The 16,770-nt window shown below is 37.4% G+C and overlaps 1 protein-coding gene across 1 annotated transcript in view; it reads right to left on the bottom strand.

Annotated features, from left to right (window-relative positions):
- Window positions 1–16,770, bottom strand: part of TMTC2 (transmembrane O-mannosyltransferase targeting cadherins 2) — a 422,905-nt gene that overhangs the window by 150,168 nt on the left and 255,967 nt on the right. Inside the window, exons 5-7 of the mRNA XM_068970906.1 lie at window positions 2,040–2,125; window positions 1,344–1,528; window positions 155–233 (exon numbers count right to left, since the gene is read on the bottom strand). Of these exons, the coding sequence (XP_068827007.1) occupies window positions 155–233; window positions 1,344–1,528; window positions 2,040–2,125 (350 nt within the window). The remainder of the gene's footprint in view (window positions 1–154; window positions 234–1,343; window positions 1,529–2,039; window positions 2,126–16,770) is intronic.

The raw sequence follows: 16,770 nt of genomic DNA, 5'->3' as shown, positions 1-16,770 counted from the left end.
TGAAAATTTAAATGTGACATCCAATTGTGAATATGGTATTTTTTTTAGTGAGGATTAAAACATGACTTAATAGAGATCCATTTAAAACAAGTATAGGTTTTAATTGTTCCACATATCCCTGAAATATCAATTAAAATATTACTATTTTACTTACCCATCATGTTGTACAAGCTCTGTGGGGCAAATTGCCTAGGCATTTTCTGAATTGCTTCCTTGTATACACTAAGGGCATCCTAATTTAAGAAACAGAAAAAGAAATAAAGTACAAGACTATTCACTGAAACAAAATAACAACATCCTTCCAAAATTAAAATATTCCATTGCTCTTTCTAAATGGTTCATTAGAGGAAAATTCAACTGAGCTATTCTTTGATATCAAATTACCTCAGTTTCATGAATAAAACCATTCAACTCACCCCATGAAGGTTATATAAAATCTCAGTTTAACAAGGAGTCAAATGTTACCAATACTCTTTAAATTTCTCAATTCAGATAGATTATGTAATAAAAACAACTAGAAAAATTTATATTTTGGAGTCACCCATAGTCCTCTAAAATTTGTCATTATTTCAAGTCAAGCAATTAAGTATAATATAAATAAAATATCAATGAATCAATCTTCTAGCAACTGAGACATACTGAGATCATGAAATGCAATTCTTTTTAAAATTGCATCCTTATCCTCGGATTGCAGTCTTAGAATATCATGTAAGAGTCTCTGGGGGAGTTGTTTGAGAAAGTGGATTGTGGTATCGAATGGAAGAAACAAAACCCATAGAGGCAGGCTTCGTGTGAGAGATAGGGAACACAGGACTAAGTAATCCTCCTAACTTCCTGTACAAGATCCTGTATCCACCACTTTCCCCCTCTTCCCAATTCAGAAAACAATAAAATTAGTTTTCACTGCATTATTGTGTTTAAAAGAATAAAAAGAAACAAGTAGGATTTATACCAGATCACTTAACATGCGGAGTATAAAAAAATGTACTTTTTAACATCAAACAATGAATACAGATAACAATAATAACATGTCTTAAATCATAAAATCAAAGAAATGGTGAGCAAACAACTTGGGCAGTAATGCATGTTATTTCCCTTTCATAAGGAGTCATATTACTCTGAGAAAATCATAGTGAAAAAATCTGTTTTGTTTAAACAGAAATTTTTCCCAGAAGAATTTCCCCATAAAACTCTTTTATTAAAATATCAGTTCTTAAATTATCACTGTGTTAAAATATCAGTTCTTAAATTATCAGTGTTCCTACAATGAGATCACAGGTAGAAGTCATTGAGACCAGATCAGAACAAGGGGGAGGAACAGGGCAGAGAGGTTCTGGCCTGACCTCATAGTGTCCCTGCTCATGATAGAGTTTCCCCAGGTTGTACAGACAGCTGGTGACTGAGCTCTTGTGGGCATGAGGGTCCTTTAGGTTTTCGTCAGGGATCTCAGAACACTTCAGGAACGTGCGCCGCGCTTCTTCTGTCTTTCCTTGGTTCATTAGAATAATACCTGTGTTTAAATATGCAGCTGAAGGGTAAAAAAGTGGAGATATAAATGAGAGAAGACGATGTACACTGTGGAAACAATAAAGCTATTTTTACTTCAACTTCATCTTTATGCATTATTTCTGATTTTAAAAGAAAACCAAGAAATGAACCTCCAGGGAACAAATATACAAAAGAACAATAATGTAGTACAAAGTACAGGTATCACATATATATATATATATGGTACCACTAATATATAAATGTATTAGGTATCATTAATATATATATATATATAAAGTAGCCTCTGCCTTCAAAGTATCAGAATATTTTGAGCTTAGAAACTAGATGAATAAAAGCTACATGTTTCTTAATGTATCAAAATGATAATCAGACACCAAAACATTAAAATTGAGAGACGTACTTGTTAAAGGCTCTTAATTTGATTGGAAAGTATTCACAAATAGAAGTATCATGTTTTTTAACCCATGAGGCTTTAGGTCACCATTTTCATGGAGAAAGAGATATTTTAAAAGGACTTGAATATCACTTACAAGCCAGTGTAGGCCTGCTCCCAATCGCCAATTTATAATAATGTAGTGCTTCTGCAAACCTGCTGTTCTCTTGTAGAAGTAACCCTCTGTATGAGGAAAATAGAAATTTGGAGACAAGACAGTATTAGTATACATAAAACCACAAATTTTCATTTTATATTTCAAAAATAAAAATGGTTAATAGAGTCATAAAAATGACCTGGTACTGTAAAAATAAATTCTGAATAGAAGGAAATGATGCCTCAGCAAAGAAAATGTTTAGAGAGGTATCAGTTGCATTTACGTTGCATTAGAAAGTATTAAGAAGTATTTTTTAAAAGCCCTTTAGCCCTCACTGAACTTTCCCATTCCCAGCAGTCTTTTCTCTCCCACTAGAATTACCAACCACTTGCATTTCTCCTCGGAACATGCACAATTTTCCATCATTTTAGACAGGAAACTTGTCTAAAGATCTAAGCTGAAGCTCCAATACTTTGACCACCTGATGCATAGAGCCAACTCACTGGAAAAGACCCTGCTGCTAGGAAAGATTGAAGGCAGAAGGAGAAGAGGGCAGCAGAGGATAAAATGGTTGGATAATATCATCGACTCAATGGACATGAACTTAGGCAAACTGCAGGAGATAGTAAGGGACAGGGAGACCTGGTATGCTGCTGTCATGGGGCTGCTTAGAGTCCGGATACAACTGAGCAACTGAACTATATATATATTTAAACCTGAACTATATATATATAAACACACACACACACTTAAACCTAAAATGCCTCTCCCATTGGTCCTATTGTTTGGGAAATACTGCCCCACAATTGCCCAAAAAGCAACAGGTAACCTGGGTCAACAGGATGGAGTCAGAATCTAATCAGACTCCATCAAAGAACCCAGACTGAAGGCCATACACCTAGTTACTTCTTTATTATTTGGCTTTGGCCAAATAAGCCTGAATTTCAGAGCAGTGAGCAAACTTCAGCTCACCATTGTGAGACGTGCTTTTGTCTACACACCCTCAGAGTCTATGCACCTCCCTAGGAGGCTGCTTCAGCAGTGACTAGCCACATGGATTATCCCAGAGTTTCCAGACCCTGCCCTCATGACCGAAGTGAGAATCAATTACTATTATGTCTGTGAAAATACAGTGTCAGGGACCTGGAACTAAGCTCTGAAAGTTCTCACAAAGGGCTCTGTGACCTGTCTTTGCTCTCTTAAAATCAGCAAGTGTCTTACAGACATTTGGCACCTCTCTTGGACCTGAGTACTACTGTCATCAGCCTCAAACTGCAGATTCCACTTGCCAGCTCCTGAGGTCTTCAAAAGGAAGTAAAATGGAGGTTTGAAAAATGAGAAGCCTACTGGTAAAAACTTATCATTTTGTAGGGTATTTTTAAATACTCAGCTTATTATTTAATGGGCATGATTGAAAAATAATGAAGTAAATCATTTTGAAATTAAAGTTGGTTCACTTGTTTTATTAGCATAGATTAACCTCATTATTTCTATTGTTAAAAGAGCCTTGTGAATAGATGAGACCACTTCAAATCATATTAAGGATAACATATTCACAGTAATGTACATATCTATTAAAACTTTAGAGCAACAATTTGATTACAAAATTGATATGCTTTGCTGTTAAGTACACTTTGCTGCTGCCGGGTATAAGGGAAAACAAAGCTTCCTGCAGTATTCAAGAGTCTGTGAAAATGTTCAGTTGTCTTTAAAAGCAAGTAAAATTGATAAAGAGAAAGAGCACTTATATACTTTCCACAAAAAACAATATCCTTTATAAAAGTAATTTAGACAAAATGTTTTCCAATTAACTAAGCTCATATATATTATCTCACTTCAGAAACTTATTTACAATCTTAAGTGTCTTTCCTTAGAGGTTCAGATAAAGAGGCACTTCTCTGATAAAAAGCTAATGTCATCAGAGGAGAAATTTATCTTAACCCAAGTCTTCCTACTTTCCTTAGGAATTCAAGTTCTCCCATGAGCCCCTCCTTATACAGTATCTTCAATCTTTTTCCCACTGCAATTTTCTTTCCCTCAAGACTACAAAAACGTTTGTTTGCCTCTTAGCAGAGGGAAGATAAAACCTTGCCACCTTATCATTCTTGCATCCAGCTCTTTACTTCTTACTGTCCTGCTTCCCTCCAAAGTCAGATTTTTCTTTCATAATGGTCTGTGGTGTGTATGTCTAATGACTCAAATCCCATTTACCCCTAAATCCAATCTAGGCTCTTTCCTAGAATTCAGCTAAAATGTCATAATCAAATTTCCACTAACAATTAAACTCCCCAAAGATTTTGCCTATATGAACGCCCTACTCAACTGTAGCATTTGTGACTATTAAACTCATTTTCCTTCCTGAAACTCTGTGTTTCCTTAGCTTCTGGAAAGCTGGTCTTCCTTAGTTCTATATTGCTGAAACTATACTTCAGAGTATAAAGAAAAGCACATCTTTATTCAGATATTCTTTTAAAAGAGGTTGATAATTGACAGATTGTTGTCTTTTTCTCCTTTTCTTGATAAGCACAGTCTGCATGACGACATGCATACATCCAGCTCATATGCTGACTGTTCTCAATTCTAAAATAGTGATTTCTCTACTGACAGCCAGATCTGTTGAAAATCCAGCACCTTACTCAGCCACGCCAATCTAGGTGCTTGCTGGAATTTGAAAACCAATATATCCAAAACTCAAAAGCAATATCTCCCACTTAAAATTATATAAAGAGATAAATGAGATAGATAAAAGAAGAAAAAATCTTCCCTCAGCAATCAGCACCATCATTCACGCCACTGCCTAAAATCAGGAACCTGGCTATCACTCTTGACTTTTCACTCACTCTCACAAGGCCAAGTTTAAAGAAGTCTCCAAAGCCTACCAGTTCTTATTTTCTAAGGCTCTTCACTGTGACCCCTCTAGGTTCACTTTTATGGATCTAGCAGAGCCCTTTTTATCTTTCCTGTCACCTAAATAACTGCAATTGCCCACTAATTAGTCTGCATATAATTACATTTCTAAAGGGCAAATATGCTGTTAGGCTAGACGGAAAGAACATGAGGTGATGAGCACATATCTTTGAAAATGTGCCTAAAGCCCATAAACCTTGAAAATGATGTACTCAAGCCTCATGGGCTCCCTGATGATGATGTATTACGGTCGTGTCATTTTCCAACTCATAAAACACTACATGATAACCACTCCTAAACAATCCTGTCCAGCCTGCCTCATTCTTTGGAGAAAACTAGTCACACACAGTGATGTAGTAGCAAGTCACCAGGATTATATATAAAGTAGCTCTTTGAATTAGAGAGCAGCACCCTCTGTATATCTGAATAAAGTTAGCAATGGAGTGAGTCCAAGTTAGACACCTATAGTGACCAGTTTCTTATGGCTATGGATTTAGTTGAGCATCAACTCTACCGCAGCACACCTGCTGCAAATATGAACAAGGCAAATGCACTTGCCTGTGGGTGTACTATCTACTCACAGAGACAGATAAGAAAACAAATGGTGTAGAAAATGACTGTGATGGAGGACAGAGGAGTAACCCCACTCTAGTTCAGGAATGGACAAGGGAAGACTCAGGAGCCCAAGTGCCATTGGCAGAGAGTTGAAAGTAAGCAGTAGTTAGCCAGCAATATCATCATCGTCAGCCCCATGTTACACAGGAAAAGAGGTCCACAGAGAATTTACCAACTAAACTTTAGGTTTTTTTGTCTGGTTAATAAGAGGCAAAGGCAGGACCGGAACATAGTTTCTCTGACAATAAATCCCACGCTCTTTCTGAAAGTAAAAAAGGAGAGAGAGAAGAAGATAATTCAATTTTAGATGCATGGGTTCTGGATTATGGTTTCATCTGCTCTAACATTCTCCAGATTTTGTATAATGTGAACTTGAACTGATGCTCTGAAAATGACTCAAACTGCCATTTTTTTAATTCAGGATGAATCTGGGTCAGTTGTAGCACTGAAACAATGATGCTTCTGTTCCTGCTGTTTTCCACATTTACTGAATCTGTTTCTTATTTTACTGAAGACTGGACAGGGGGATAGAAATCCTTCACATCATGTAAGTCATGGTAAAAGTAAAAGCTAAACTTACTTGGCACTTATAATGTTACTTTACATTTACATATATTAACATAATTATTACTCATCAATAATATTGTGAGACAGGATATTATACTAGCCTCATTTTACAGATGATGGACTAGGGGTAAGAAAAATTTAGCAACATACTAAAGGATACACCACTAGCAAGAAGTGTCCCACAATTCAAGCCCAGCTGTCAGATTATAAAGGAGGATCTGTATTTTAATACAGCATTCATAGCAAAGGCTTTTCCACAGCTATTTAAAATAGATGACACAGTTTGTTTACATGCTGATCATGTCAATAAAGTCTTTAAGTTTCTATGTAGTACATCAAAAACAACAATACATTTTAATATACCATCGAACCAGAATCTAGTAAGAAAATTTTACTTATATCAAGTTGCTTAGCAGTTAAGGAAACTGGCCCATGCTATACATTAATGTAAACTTAAAGTGTCTTTTGGGTGAGAAATTGAAAAAATGTTGCTGATCTCTAATAAGTAGTGGCACATACCTTTATGTGTAAGTGTATATATTATAGTGTATTTTAATAGGTTGAAATATATTACTTCTCATATTTTCCCCCAAATGACTTATCTTTCAGAACCACAGTCACTGGAATAAAGCAGTCAGTTAAGAATACAAATTGGAGAAAGAGAAAGAATAAATTCTTGTTATAGTTGAAGGAGAAAACATAACTGGATATACAAAGCACTATTCACTCTAATAGTTAGACTAAAGACCACTTTATTTAAAGGAAAAAAACAACAAAATGCCCTGTCTTAAAATGTTTCAGCGTTTTGTTAACCTGATTTTGATCATGTTCTAGGAATTACCATTGAGTGTGGAGACTTTCTTTTTCTTGTGAAAGTTTTGCCCATCATTACCCTAGTCTCCCCAACAACCCCATCTTGTCTAAATATCCTTTTCTAAAAAATCACAAGACCCTACACATTTGATAAATGAAAACCAGTCATATCCATGGTAACAGTGGATTGGACATAGTTAAAAACAAACTGAGTATAAATAGGCATACGATCTCTGGCTGATTCTACATATTGACAGAGACAGAAGGGGAACACTTTTTTTTTTTTTAGCACAGTGTTTCTCACTCAGGGATGACTGTTACCCAGGGGACACTGGGCAATGTCTGGAAATGTGTATGTCTGTCACAACTGGTGGATGCTATTAGCATCTCATGGGTAGAGGTCAGGTATGCTATTAAAAATGTAAACATGTTAGAAAACACAAGACAGTCACCTCAAAGCAAAGACATCTCTGGCCCCAAATGTCAATAGTGCTTAGGTTAAGAAATTACATTTAGTATTTCATATGTACTAACTGCAATGCATTTCTTTAGAACATGAGTCTTTAGAACTCATGTATTTGATAATCACATACATGAACTACATAAAGAACACAGATTGTAAAAGGCAAAATACAGGGAATAAATTATTTTTTAAGTAAAAACTTCACCATCATTTCTACTGACTTTTCATATAAAAATACAGAATACATTTTCTCGTTTTTTTAAAGCATGCCATTCCCCACCATTGTAAGTACAGTCAAACAAAATGTCAGTGGCTCTTGGTATTAACAGAAAGTTGCCCTCAATATAGAACTGTCAAAACATAGAAATCTTCAAGTAAAGCTACATTTTGCCTCAGGTTCAAACAAAGGTCTTTAAAATGGTTGAAATCTGGCGTCTTCAAAGCTGGTATTAATAAAGCACATTAGCAGAAGAAAAGTATACTTTTCAAGAATATGTATTGCATGGAGTGAAGCGGACACTTAACATAGACCATGGGTGAAACAGGATGTGGTTTACATAGTGTCATGAACTGTTAAGACCAGGGAAATACTAAAAAGCAGTAAAATGGAAAATTCTTAAAAGAGTTGGGAATACCAGATCACCTTATCTGCATCCTGACAAACCTGTATGCGAGTCAAGAAGCAACAGTTAGAACCAGGCATGGAACAATGGACTGGTTCAAATTTGGGAAAGGAGTACGACAAGGCTGTTGATGGTCACCCTGCTCATTTAACTTACATGCACATAATGTGAAATGCCAGGATGGATGAATCACAAGCTAGAGTCAAGAATGCCGGGAGAAATATCAACAACCTGAGATATACAGAAGATTCCACTCTAATGGCAGAAAGTAAAGAGGAACTAAAGAGCCTCTTGATGATGGTGAAAGAGGAGAGTAAAAAAGCTGGCTTAAAACTCATCATTCAGAAAACTAAGATCTTGGCATCTGGTTCCATTCAGTTCAGTTCAGTTCAGTCGCTCAGTCATGTCCGACTCTTTGCGACCCCATGAATCGCAGCACGCCAGGCCTCCCTGTCCATCACCATCTCCCGGAGTTCACTCAGACTCACGTCCATCGAGTCTGTGATGCCATCCAGGCATCTCATCCTCGGTCGTCCCCTTCTCCTCCTCCCCCCAATCCCTCCCAGCATCAGGGTCTTTTCCAATGAGTCAACTCTTCATATGAGGTGGCCAAAGTATTGGAGTTTCAGCTTTAGCATCATTCCTTCCAAAGAAATCCCAGGGCTGATCTCCGTCACAATGGACTGGTTGGATCTCCTTGCAGTCCAGGGGACTCTCAGGAGTCTTCTCCAACACCACAATTCAAAAGCATCAATTCTTCGGCACTCAGCTTTCTTCACAGTTCAACTCTCACATCCATACATGACCACAGGAAAAACCATAGCCTTGACTAGACTGACCTTAGTCGGCAAAGTAATGTCTCTGCTTTTGAATATGCTATCTAGGTTGGTCATAACTTTCCTTCCAAGGAGTAAGCATCTTTTAATTTCATGGCTGCAGTCACCATCTGCAGTGATTTTGGAGCCCCAAAAGATAAAGTCTGACACTGTTTCCACTGTTTCCCCATCTATTTCCCATGAAGTGATGGGACCGAATGCCATATCTTCATTTTCTGAATGTTGAGCTTTAAGCCAACTTTTTCACTCTCCTCTTTCACTTTCATCAAGAAGCTTTTCAGTTCCTCTTCACTTTCTGCCATAAGGGTGGTGTCATCTGCATATCTGAGGTGATTGATATTTCTCCCGGCAATCTTGATTCCAGCTTGTGTTTCTTCCAGTCCAGCATTTCTCATGATGTACTCTGCATATAAGTTAAATAAGCAGGGTGACAATATACAGCCTTAAGGTACTCCTTTTCCTATTTGGAACCAGTCTGTTGTTCCATGTCCAGTTCTAACTGTTGCTTCCTGGCATGCATACAGATTTCTCAAGAGGCAGGTCAGGTGGTCTGGTTCCATTACGTGATGGCAAATAGATGGGGAATTAGTGGAAACAGTGACAGAATTTATTTTCTTGGGCTCCAAAATCACTGTGGATAGTGAATGCAGCCACAAAATTAACAGATGCTTGCTCCTTGAAAGAAAAGCTATGACAAACCTAGACAGCATATTAAAAAGCAGAGATACCACTTAGTTGACAAAGATCCACCTAGTCAAAGCTATTTTTTTTTTCAGTAGTCATGTACGCATGTGAGAGTTGGACCATAAACAAGTCTAAGCACAAAAGAAGTGATGCTTTCAAACTGTAGTGTTGGTGAAGGCTCTTGAGAGTCCCTTGAACTGCAAGATCAAGCCAGTCAATCGTAAAGGAAATCAACCCTGAATATTCATTGGAAGGATTGATGCTGAAGCTGAAACTCAAATACTTTGGCCACTGATGCAGAGAACCAACTCATTGGAAAAGACTCTGATGCTTGGAACGATTAAGGGCAGGAGAAGAGGACGACAGAGGATGAGATGATTGGATGGCATCACTGACTCAATGGACATGAGTTTAAGCAAACTCCTGGAAACAGCAAATGACATGGAAACCTGGTGTGCTGCAGTCCATGGGCTTGCAAATAGTTGGAGACAACTTAGTGAATGAAAAATAACAACAAAGAACAGCAGCTTTCTTTTTTCAGTTTCATTACAACATAATTTATGGCACTCCTACAACATACTGAATATTGAGAATAAGATTACCAAACACAGACCAATATTTTTTGAATGAGCTATTTCATGGTGAAGCCATATGAACAAACACTCAAAATACAGTGTAAATGAAATGTATAGTATTCTGGAAACCCACAAAAAGGATACCTTTCCATGATGACAGGCCAGATAAAATATCTACAGAAAGCAAGTGTGCAGGGAATGGAGTTCCAGACAGATCAAGTCCACTATGCTTATAAAAACTAAAGTTACAGAGGGTGGCATTTTCATCTACCAGCAGCAGTAATGGCAAGTTTCATGGAAATTAAATGACTATCTATGTAGGAAACTTTCTGGAAACTGAAAAGCTAAGGCAATTTAAAAGTAACATCATATTATTGAAAATATTTCAGTCATAAGTTGTTTGCTACTCCCTGGGCAAGAATTCTTAGTCATCAAAATAGAAAGCTTACATCAAACACTGCTCAACATTCTGTGGCAGCCTAGATGGGAGGCGAGTTTGAGGGAGAATGGATACATGTATGTATATGGCTATAAGTCCCTTCTTTTTTCATCTGAAACTACCACAACATTGTTAATCAAATTAAAAAGTTTAAAAAAAAATAAGAAGCCAAAAAATAAATACATACAGCAGATAGCTTAAGGTTTATAGCAATGGTTGACAAAATAATTTATAATCCCTAAAATATCAATAACCTCAGATATGCAGATGACACCACCCTTATGGCAGAAAGTGAAGAGGAACTAAAAAGCCTTTTGATGAAAGTGAAAGAGGAGAGTGAAAAAGTTGGCTTAAAGCTCAACATTCAGAAAACGAAGATCATGGCATCTGGTCCCATCACTTCATGGCAAATAGATGGGGAAACAGTGGAAACAGTGTCAGACTTTATTTTTTTGGGCTCCAAAATCACTGCAGATGGTGACTGCAGCCAGGAAATTAAAAGACGTTTGCTCCTTGGAAGAAAACTATGACCAACCTAGACAGCATATTCAAAAGCAGAGACATGACTTTGCCAACAAAGGTCCGTCTAGTCAAGGCTATGGTTTTTCCAGTGGTCATGTATGGATGTGAAAGTTGGACTGTGAAGAAAGCTGAGAGCCAAAGAATTGATGCTTTTGAACTGTGGTGTTGGAGAAGACTCTTGAGAGTCCTTTGGACTGCAAGGAGATCCAACCAGTCCATCCTAAAGGAGATCGGTCCTGGGTGTTTTGTAAGGACTGATGTTGAAGCTGAAACTCCAATACTTTGGCCACCTGATGCGAAGAATTGACTCAATGGAAAAGACCCTGATGCTGGGAGGGATCAGGGGCAGGAGGAGAAAGGGACGACAGAGGATGAGATGGCTGGATGGCATCACCAACTCGATGGACATGGGTTTGGATGAACTCCGAGAGGTGGTGATGGAGAGGGAGGCCTGGCGTGCTGCAATTCATGGGGTCGCAAAGCGTTGGACACGACTGAGTGACTGAACTGAACTGAACTGAAGGTCAAAATTACTAACAAAAACATTATGTTCATCTTCAATTGAGCCTTTTCTTCTGAATTTTATTTTATTTTATTATACTTTAACACATGTAGGTACTTTGTAACTAAGATTTCTTTCCTAAGATATAGACATATATGTTTCTGATGTTCAATATTTTCCTAAAGCATTCGTGCCTTTGAAATTTCCCAACTGAAGTTAATTAGCATTGGCTTGGCATCACAGTCAAACTTTGCATTAATCCAAATTACCTAATCGAATTTCCTAAATTAGCTAATGACTCAAAGAATGAGATTTTATATAATTTAATTGTGAAATGATATTACAGTTGCATTTCTTCTGTTATTCCAAGATTAATGCCATAGTTTTAGGCTATGTTCAAATAAGATATTTGGAAAAGTAAATTGTTAATCTCTATTAACAGACAGAAGTGATAATTAATAGCCTGTTAAACTCATAACACACAAATGCTCCCAAATCTTGCTTGATAAAATAGACATCAGGCAAAAGTCTCAAGTGACTATCCCAGCAGTAAATGGAATGAAACTGAAAAGTCCTCTTTAAAAACAGAAGCTGTAAATAAAGTAAGTTACTACAGCTTGAATTAACTGCAGTAATGCCAAGGTTTAGATCATACAAGAGTTAGAAATTAAGCACCTAGTATGCACAAGCCACTAAATATGCACAAAGAATCAGAATCAATTGGTACAGTAGCCTTGGTCATGTGACTGAATTCTGTCCAATAAAGTAAAAGCTCAGTGGCCTGAGCACCTCTAGGAAAAGTTCTTAAAGAAGAGGGAGCATGTCCTGCCTTATCCTTCCTCTGTCTTGTTGAAAACAGGTGGAGGCCCTGTTCTGAGGACAGTAGACAGGAAGCTGAAAGGAGTCCAGGAAACTGAGCTCTTTATGAAAATTTCCTACAACCACAGGACTGCACACCTCTGGACTTCTCTAAACTGAAAATACAATTTTAGCTAGTTTAAGCTAATGTTCGGGGAAGGCAATGGCACCCCACTCCAGCACTCTTGCCTGGAAAATCCCATGGACGGAGGAGCCTGGTGGGCTATGGTCCATGGGGTCGCTGAGAGTTGGACACGACTCAGTGACTTCACTTTCCCTTTTCACTTTCATGCATTGGAGAAGGAAACGGCAACCCACTCCAGTGTTCTTGCCTGGAGAATTCCAGGGACGGGGGAGCCTGGTGGGCTGCCGTCTATGGGGGTCGCACAGTGTCGGACACGACTGAAGTGACTTAGCAGCAAGCTAATGTTATTTGGGATTTCTTATCACTAACTTTCTTATCTGTTCTCTACTGATAAAAGAAGCACATGTATTGTATTATTTATGTTTTCTTTTTTTCTATTTATAAAATATTTAATATCTAGTATGGCTCTCATAGAAAAATTTAAGGAAAACTTATTTTAATTACATTTGAATGAATACAAAGCATGGGTTGTCTGGTTTTGAGTGATAACCAGATGAGGCAACTACCAAGTATGAAATTTGCAATTAAAATATTCAATTAAACTTAAATAATTCAAGAGCATAACAGGTGCATGAAATAGGAACTCTTAAATTAAATGCCCAGACATCAGAGTGGTAAGAGTTATCACTCTTTGCCCAAAAGAGTAATGCATTAGTAGCATTTTTATATAAAAATATTTTAATTAATCCTCTCAATCCCCAAATAACTAAAAAGAAGGGAACTCATAGGAATTATCAAGTGAAATGAAAATAGGTAGAATTTTCTTTTCAGAAGATTCAGTGAGATATAAGTGACTGAATCTGTGTTCCATGGCAGATTTCAGAGGCAAAGTTATATAATTTTCTGGTCTCACATGGCATGTCTACGGCTTTCAGGTCACCCTAGGATAACAGACTTTCTATTGAGGACCAAGCAAAAGATTTCTCTCTACTCATATTTTTTTTTTCTCAGAAAAAACCAAACTTTCCTTCTCTCCTTTCCTTTCTTTTCTAAATTAAACTGTTTCAATATAATAGGTAAAAATAACATTTTTACAAAGAGAATTTTGGATAGAAAAGTACCAAGAGAGAAAGGACATATAAAAAGTTAACTTTTTACTTAAAACATACAATTTCAATTTATTAGAATAATAATATGTGTGCTAAAAAAAAGCACAGTTTAATTGGATACTTATTTTAAACTATTGCTAAGTTATTACACATGATTATTATATGTCCTCTGAGCAAAATCAAAAGATGTCACGTCTTGAAAAGGTTAAATTCCACTAAAGAGGCTAATAAGCATATCGTTTCCGTGCTCTGTATTTTTATTACATGAAGAAGAATGGAAATGGAGATGGAGAAAAAGACAACAACCATGTGACGTGAACTAGACAGATAGGCACACACAACTCTATCACATGCCTCCCCAGAGCTGAACCTTGTTTCACTGGATATCACTTCCGAGTGTCACAGAACAGCCAGCCAATCCAGTTTCAGTGAATACAGTTAAGCCTCCTCTCTGGTATCTTTCTTTTGACAGAGATCTGTTTATTTGTTCTAAATTTGATTTTATATAAACTTTGCCAACTGAATAAAGTATAATAATGACATCCTATTTCCTAAAGATAATTATTTTTTATTCTAACCTATCAAATATGGGGCAGTAAGCATGCACAAAAAAAATTTTTATTTTTCCAATGTATTACTAAAAACCCCATTAATTAATATTAGGAAAATGAATAAGTTGTAGCTTTTACCATTTTTATTTTAAAATTAACCTTTTGCCTAGGGTCTAAAGAAAGCGAAATGTAGCCTTACTATAGCAACATGTCTGAAAAACAGATGAAGAATCAGGTAAATGGAGCATTCATTACAAAGATACTTCTGATTTAAAACTTGGACTGTGAAGCATTTACCCATATAAGTCCATTTCTATTCTGTAACAGGTCCTGAACAAAATGCTTCACAATCATTATCTTGTGTAATTCTCTTAATAAACCTATAAGGGTATAATCCCCATTTTACAAATAAAAAACCACCAAATCAGAGTGAGTGAAGTGAGTGAAGTCGCGCAGTCATGCCTGACTCTTTGCGACCCCATGGACTGCAGCCTACCAGGCTTCTCTGTCCGTGGGATTTTCCAGGCAAGGGTACTGGAGTGGGTTGCCATTAACTGTTACTCAAATCTACGTAGTTAATTATTGTTGGATATAGGATTTGCAGACTATATTGTATATTAATATATGCATAATTCACGTTATACCTGTCTTTTGAATATGTAATTAAGGCTGTATTTTCCTCTACCTGTCATACAATAATAATAGGTGTGAATATACTTTCCTAGTTAAAAAAAAACTACTTAATAGGAAGTAAGAAAGAGAATTATGCTGGATGGCTTTATCATAGTGTTTTCCATATTATTTCTTTTCATACTTAAAATCAGCAACTGAAACTATTATTACTCATTTCACTTTAGAGATGTGAAAACATCAGAGAGAAAAGTTAAACAGCTTGCCCATGGTAAGATGAGACTTAAGTTCAAAACTGCCAGGCTTCAAATCACACTGTCTTTCCATGACTCCACAGTGGTAGACTGGGAATACATACCTGTTCTTAGTTTAAGCATGAATAATTGCCCTCTCTCTCCTGCTCATATACCCGGTGCTTTTTTCTTTTCTATATCAACAAATTTCTTTCTTTCTGTATTTGTACATGCCAACCCCAATATATAAACATCTCAGACTTGCCTCAAAGGTGGATAAACTACAGCCTCCAATACCAAATCAACTTCACCAAGAAGTGCGTTATAACCAATACACTTGTGATAGTCAATTTCATGTGTCAATTTCATAGGGAGCTCAGAAATCTGGTTACACTTTTTTTTTTTAATGTTTATGTCTTTGGCTATGTCAGGTCTTAGCTGTAATATGTGGGATCTAGTTCCCTGACCAGGGATGGAACCCAAGCCTGCGACAATGGGAGTGTTGAGTCTTAGCCACAGGATCACCAGGGAAGTCCCGAAACATTATTTCTGAGGCATCTGTGAGGATGTCTCAGGAAGATCAGCGATGTATCCAGCCAATGAAGTAAAGCAGATTGCCTTTCCCATTGTGGGTGGGCATTATTTAATCTATTGAAGGCCTACTACTACTACTACTAAGTCGCTTCAGTCGTGTCCGACTCTGTGCGACCCCATAGATGGCAGCCCACCAGGCAAGAACACTGGAGTGGGTTGCCATTTCCTTCTCCAATGCATGAAAGTGAAAAGTGAAAGTGAAGTCGCTCAGTCGTCTCCGACTCTTAGCGACCCCATGGACTGTAGCCCACCAGGCTCCTCCGTCCATGGGATTTTCCAGGCAAGAGTAGTGGAGTGGGGTGCCATTGCCTTCTCCAGCAAGGTCTGACTAGAACCAAAAAGAGAAGGGGAAGATTTTTTCCTCTCTCCCTAGGCTGGGACAGGGATCTGCCCTGAGCACCCCTGGTGCTCAGGCTTACAGACTCAGACTAGAATTTACACCAGGCTCTCTCAAGCAAGGTCTTTCAACCACACCACCAACCTTCCTGGGTCTCCAGCTTACAGAGGACAGATTGTGGGAATTCAACCCCTATAATCGCATGTGTCAAGCCTTACAATATATCTCTTTCCTATAGCACATACACAATCAGTTCTGTTTCTCTGGAGACTTTGATCTACGTAACTTATCTTGGGCTTAAGACCCATTCCTCTTAATTCAAATGCTTGTCAGTGAGTGTAAGTAATATCCTCCACAAAAGCAGAGCTGTGTACAGTTAGAAATAGGGTAAAACCAACAGCTAACAAACTCTGTAGCATTCATTATTATACAATTACATCGAGTTTCCAGGCACTTCATTTAATCCTTACAACACCAGGTGATATCAGAACCTCATTTTACAGATGAAGAATAAGAATTAAGCAATTTGACCAAGCATAAGACCAATAAATGGGCAACTTGAATCCTAATCTGTTTAATGCCAAAACCCCTGCCCTTAGTATTTCACAAATCTGCCTCCATGATGCAAAGGCGAGTGTTCAACTTTTTAAAAATCAAAATTTTTCCCTCTTTTCTACTCCTCTTCTCCCCACAAAAACAAATATCCCTCTTTTCTCTCCTTTTCTCCCCACAAAAACCAATACTATTCAAATAGGTCTATTTTCTGGGATCTTAGGCAAATCTCTTTC

The sequence above is a fragment of the Capricornis sumatraensis genome, chromosome 4 (assembly GCF_032405125.1).
Source record: "Capricornis sumatraensis isolate serow.1 chromosome 4, serow.2, whole genome shotgun sequence".
Taxonomy (NCBI): domain Eukaryota; kingdom Metazoa; phylum Chordata; class Mammalia; order Artiodactyla; family Bovidae; genus Capricornis; species Capricornis sumatraensis.
This window is presented reverse-complemented; position numbering and strand designations above follow the sequence as displayed.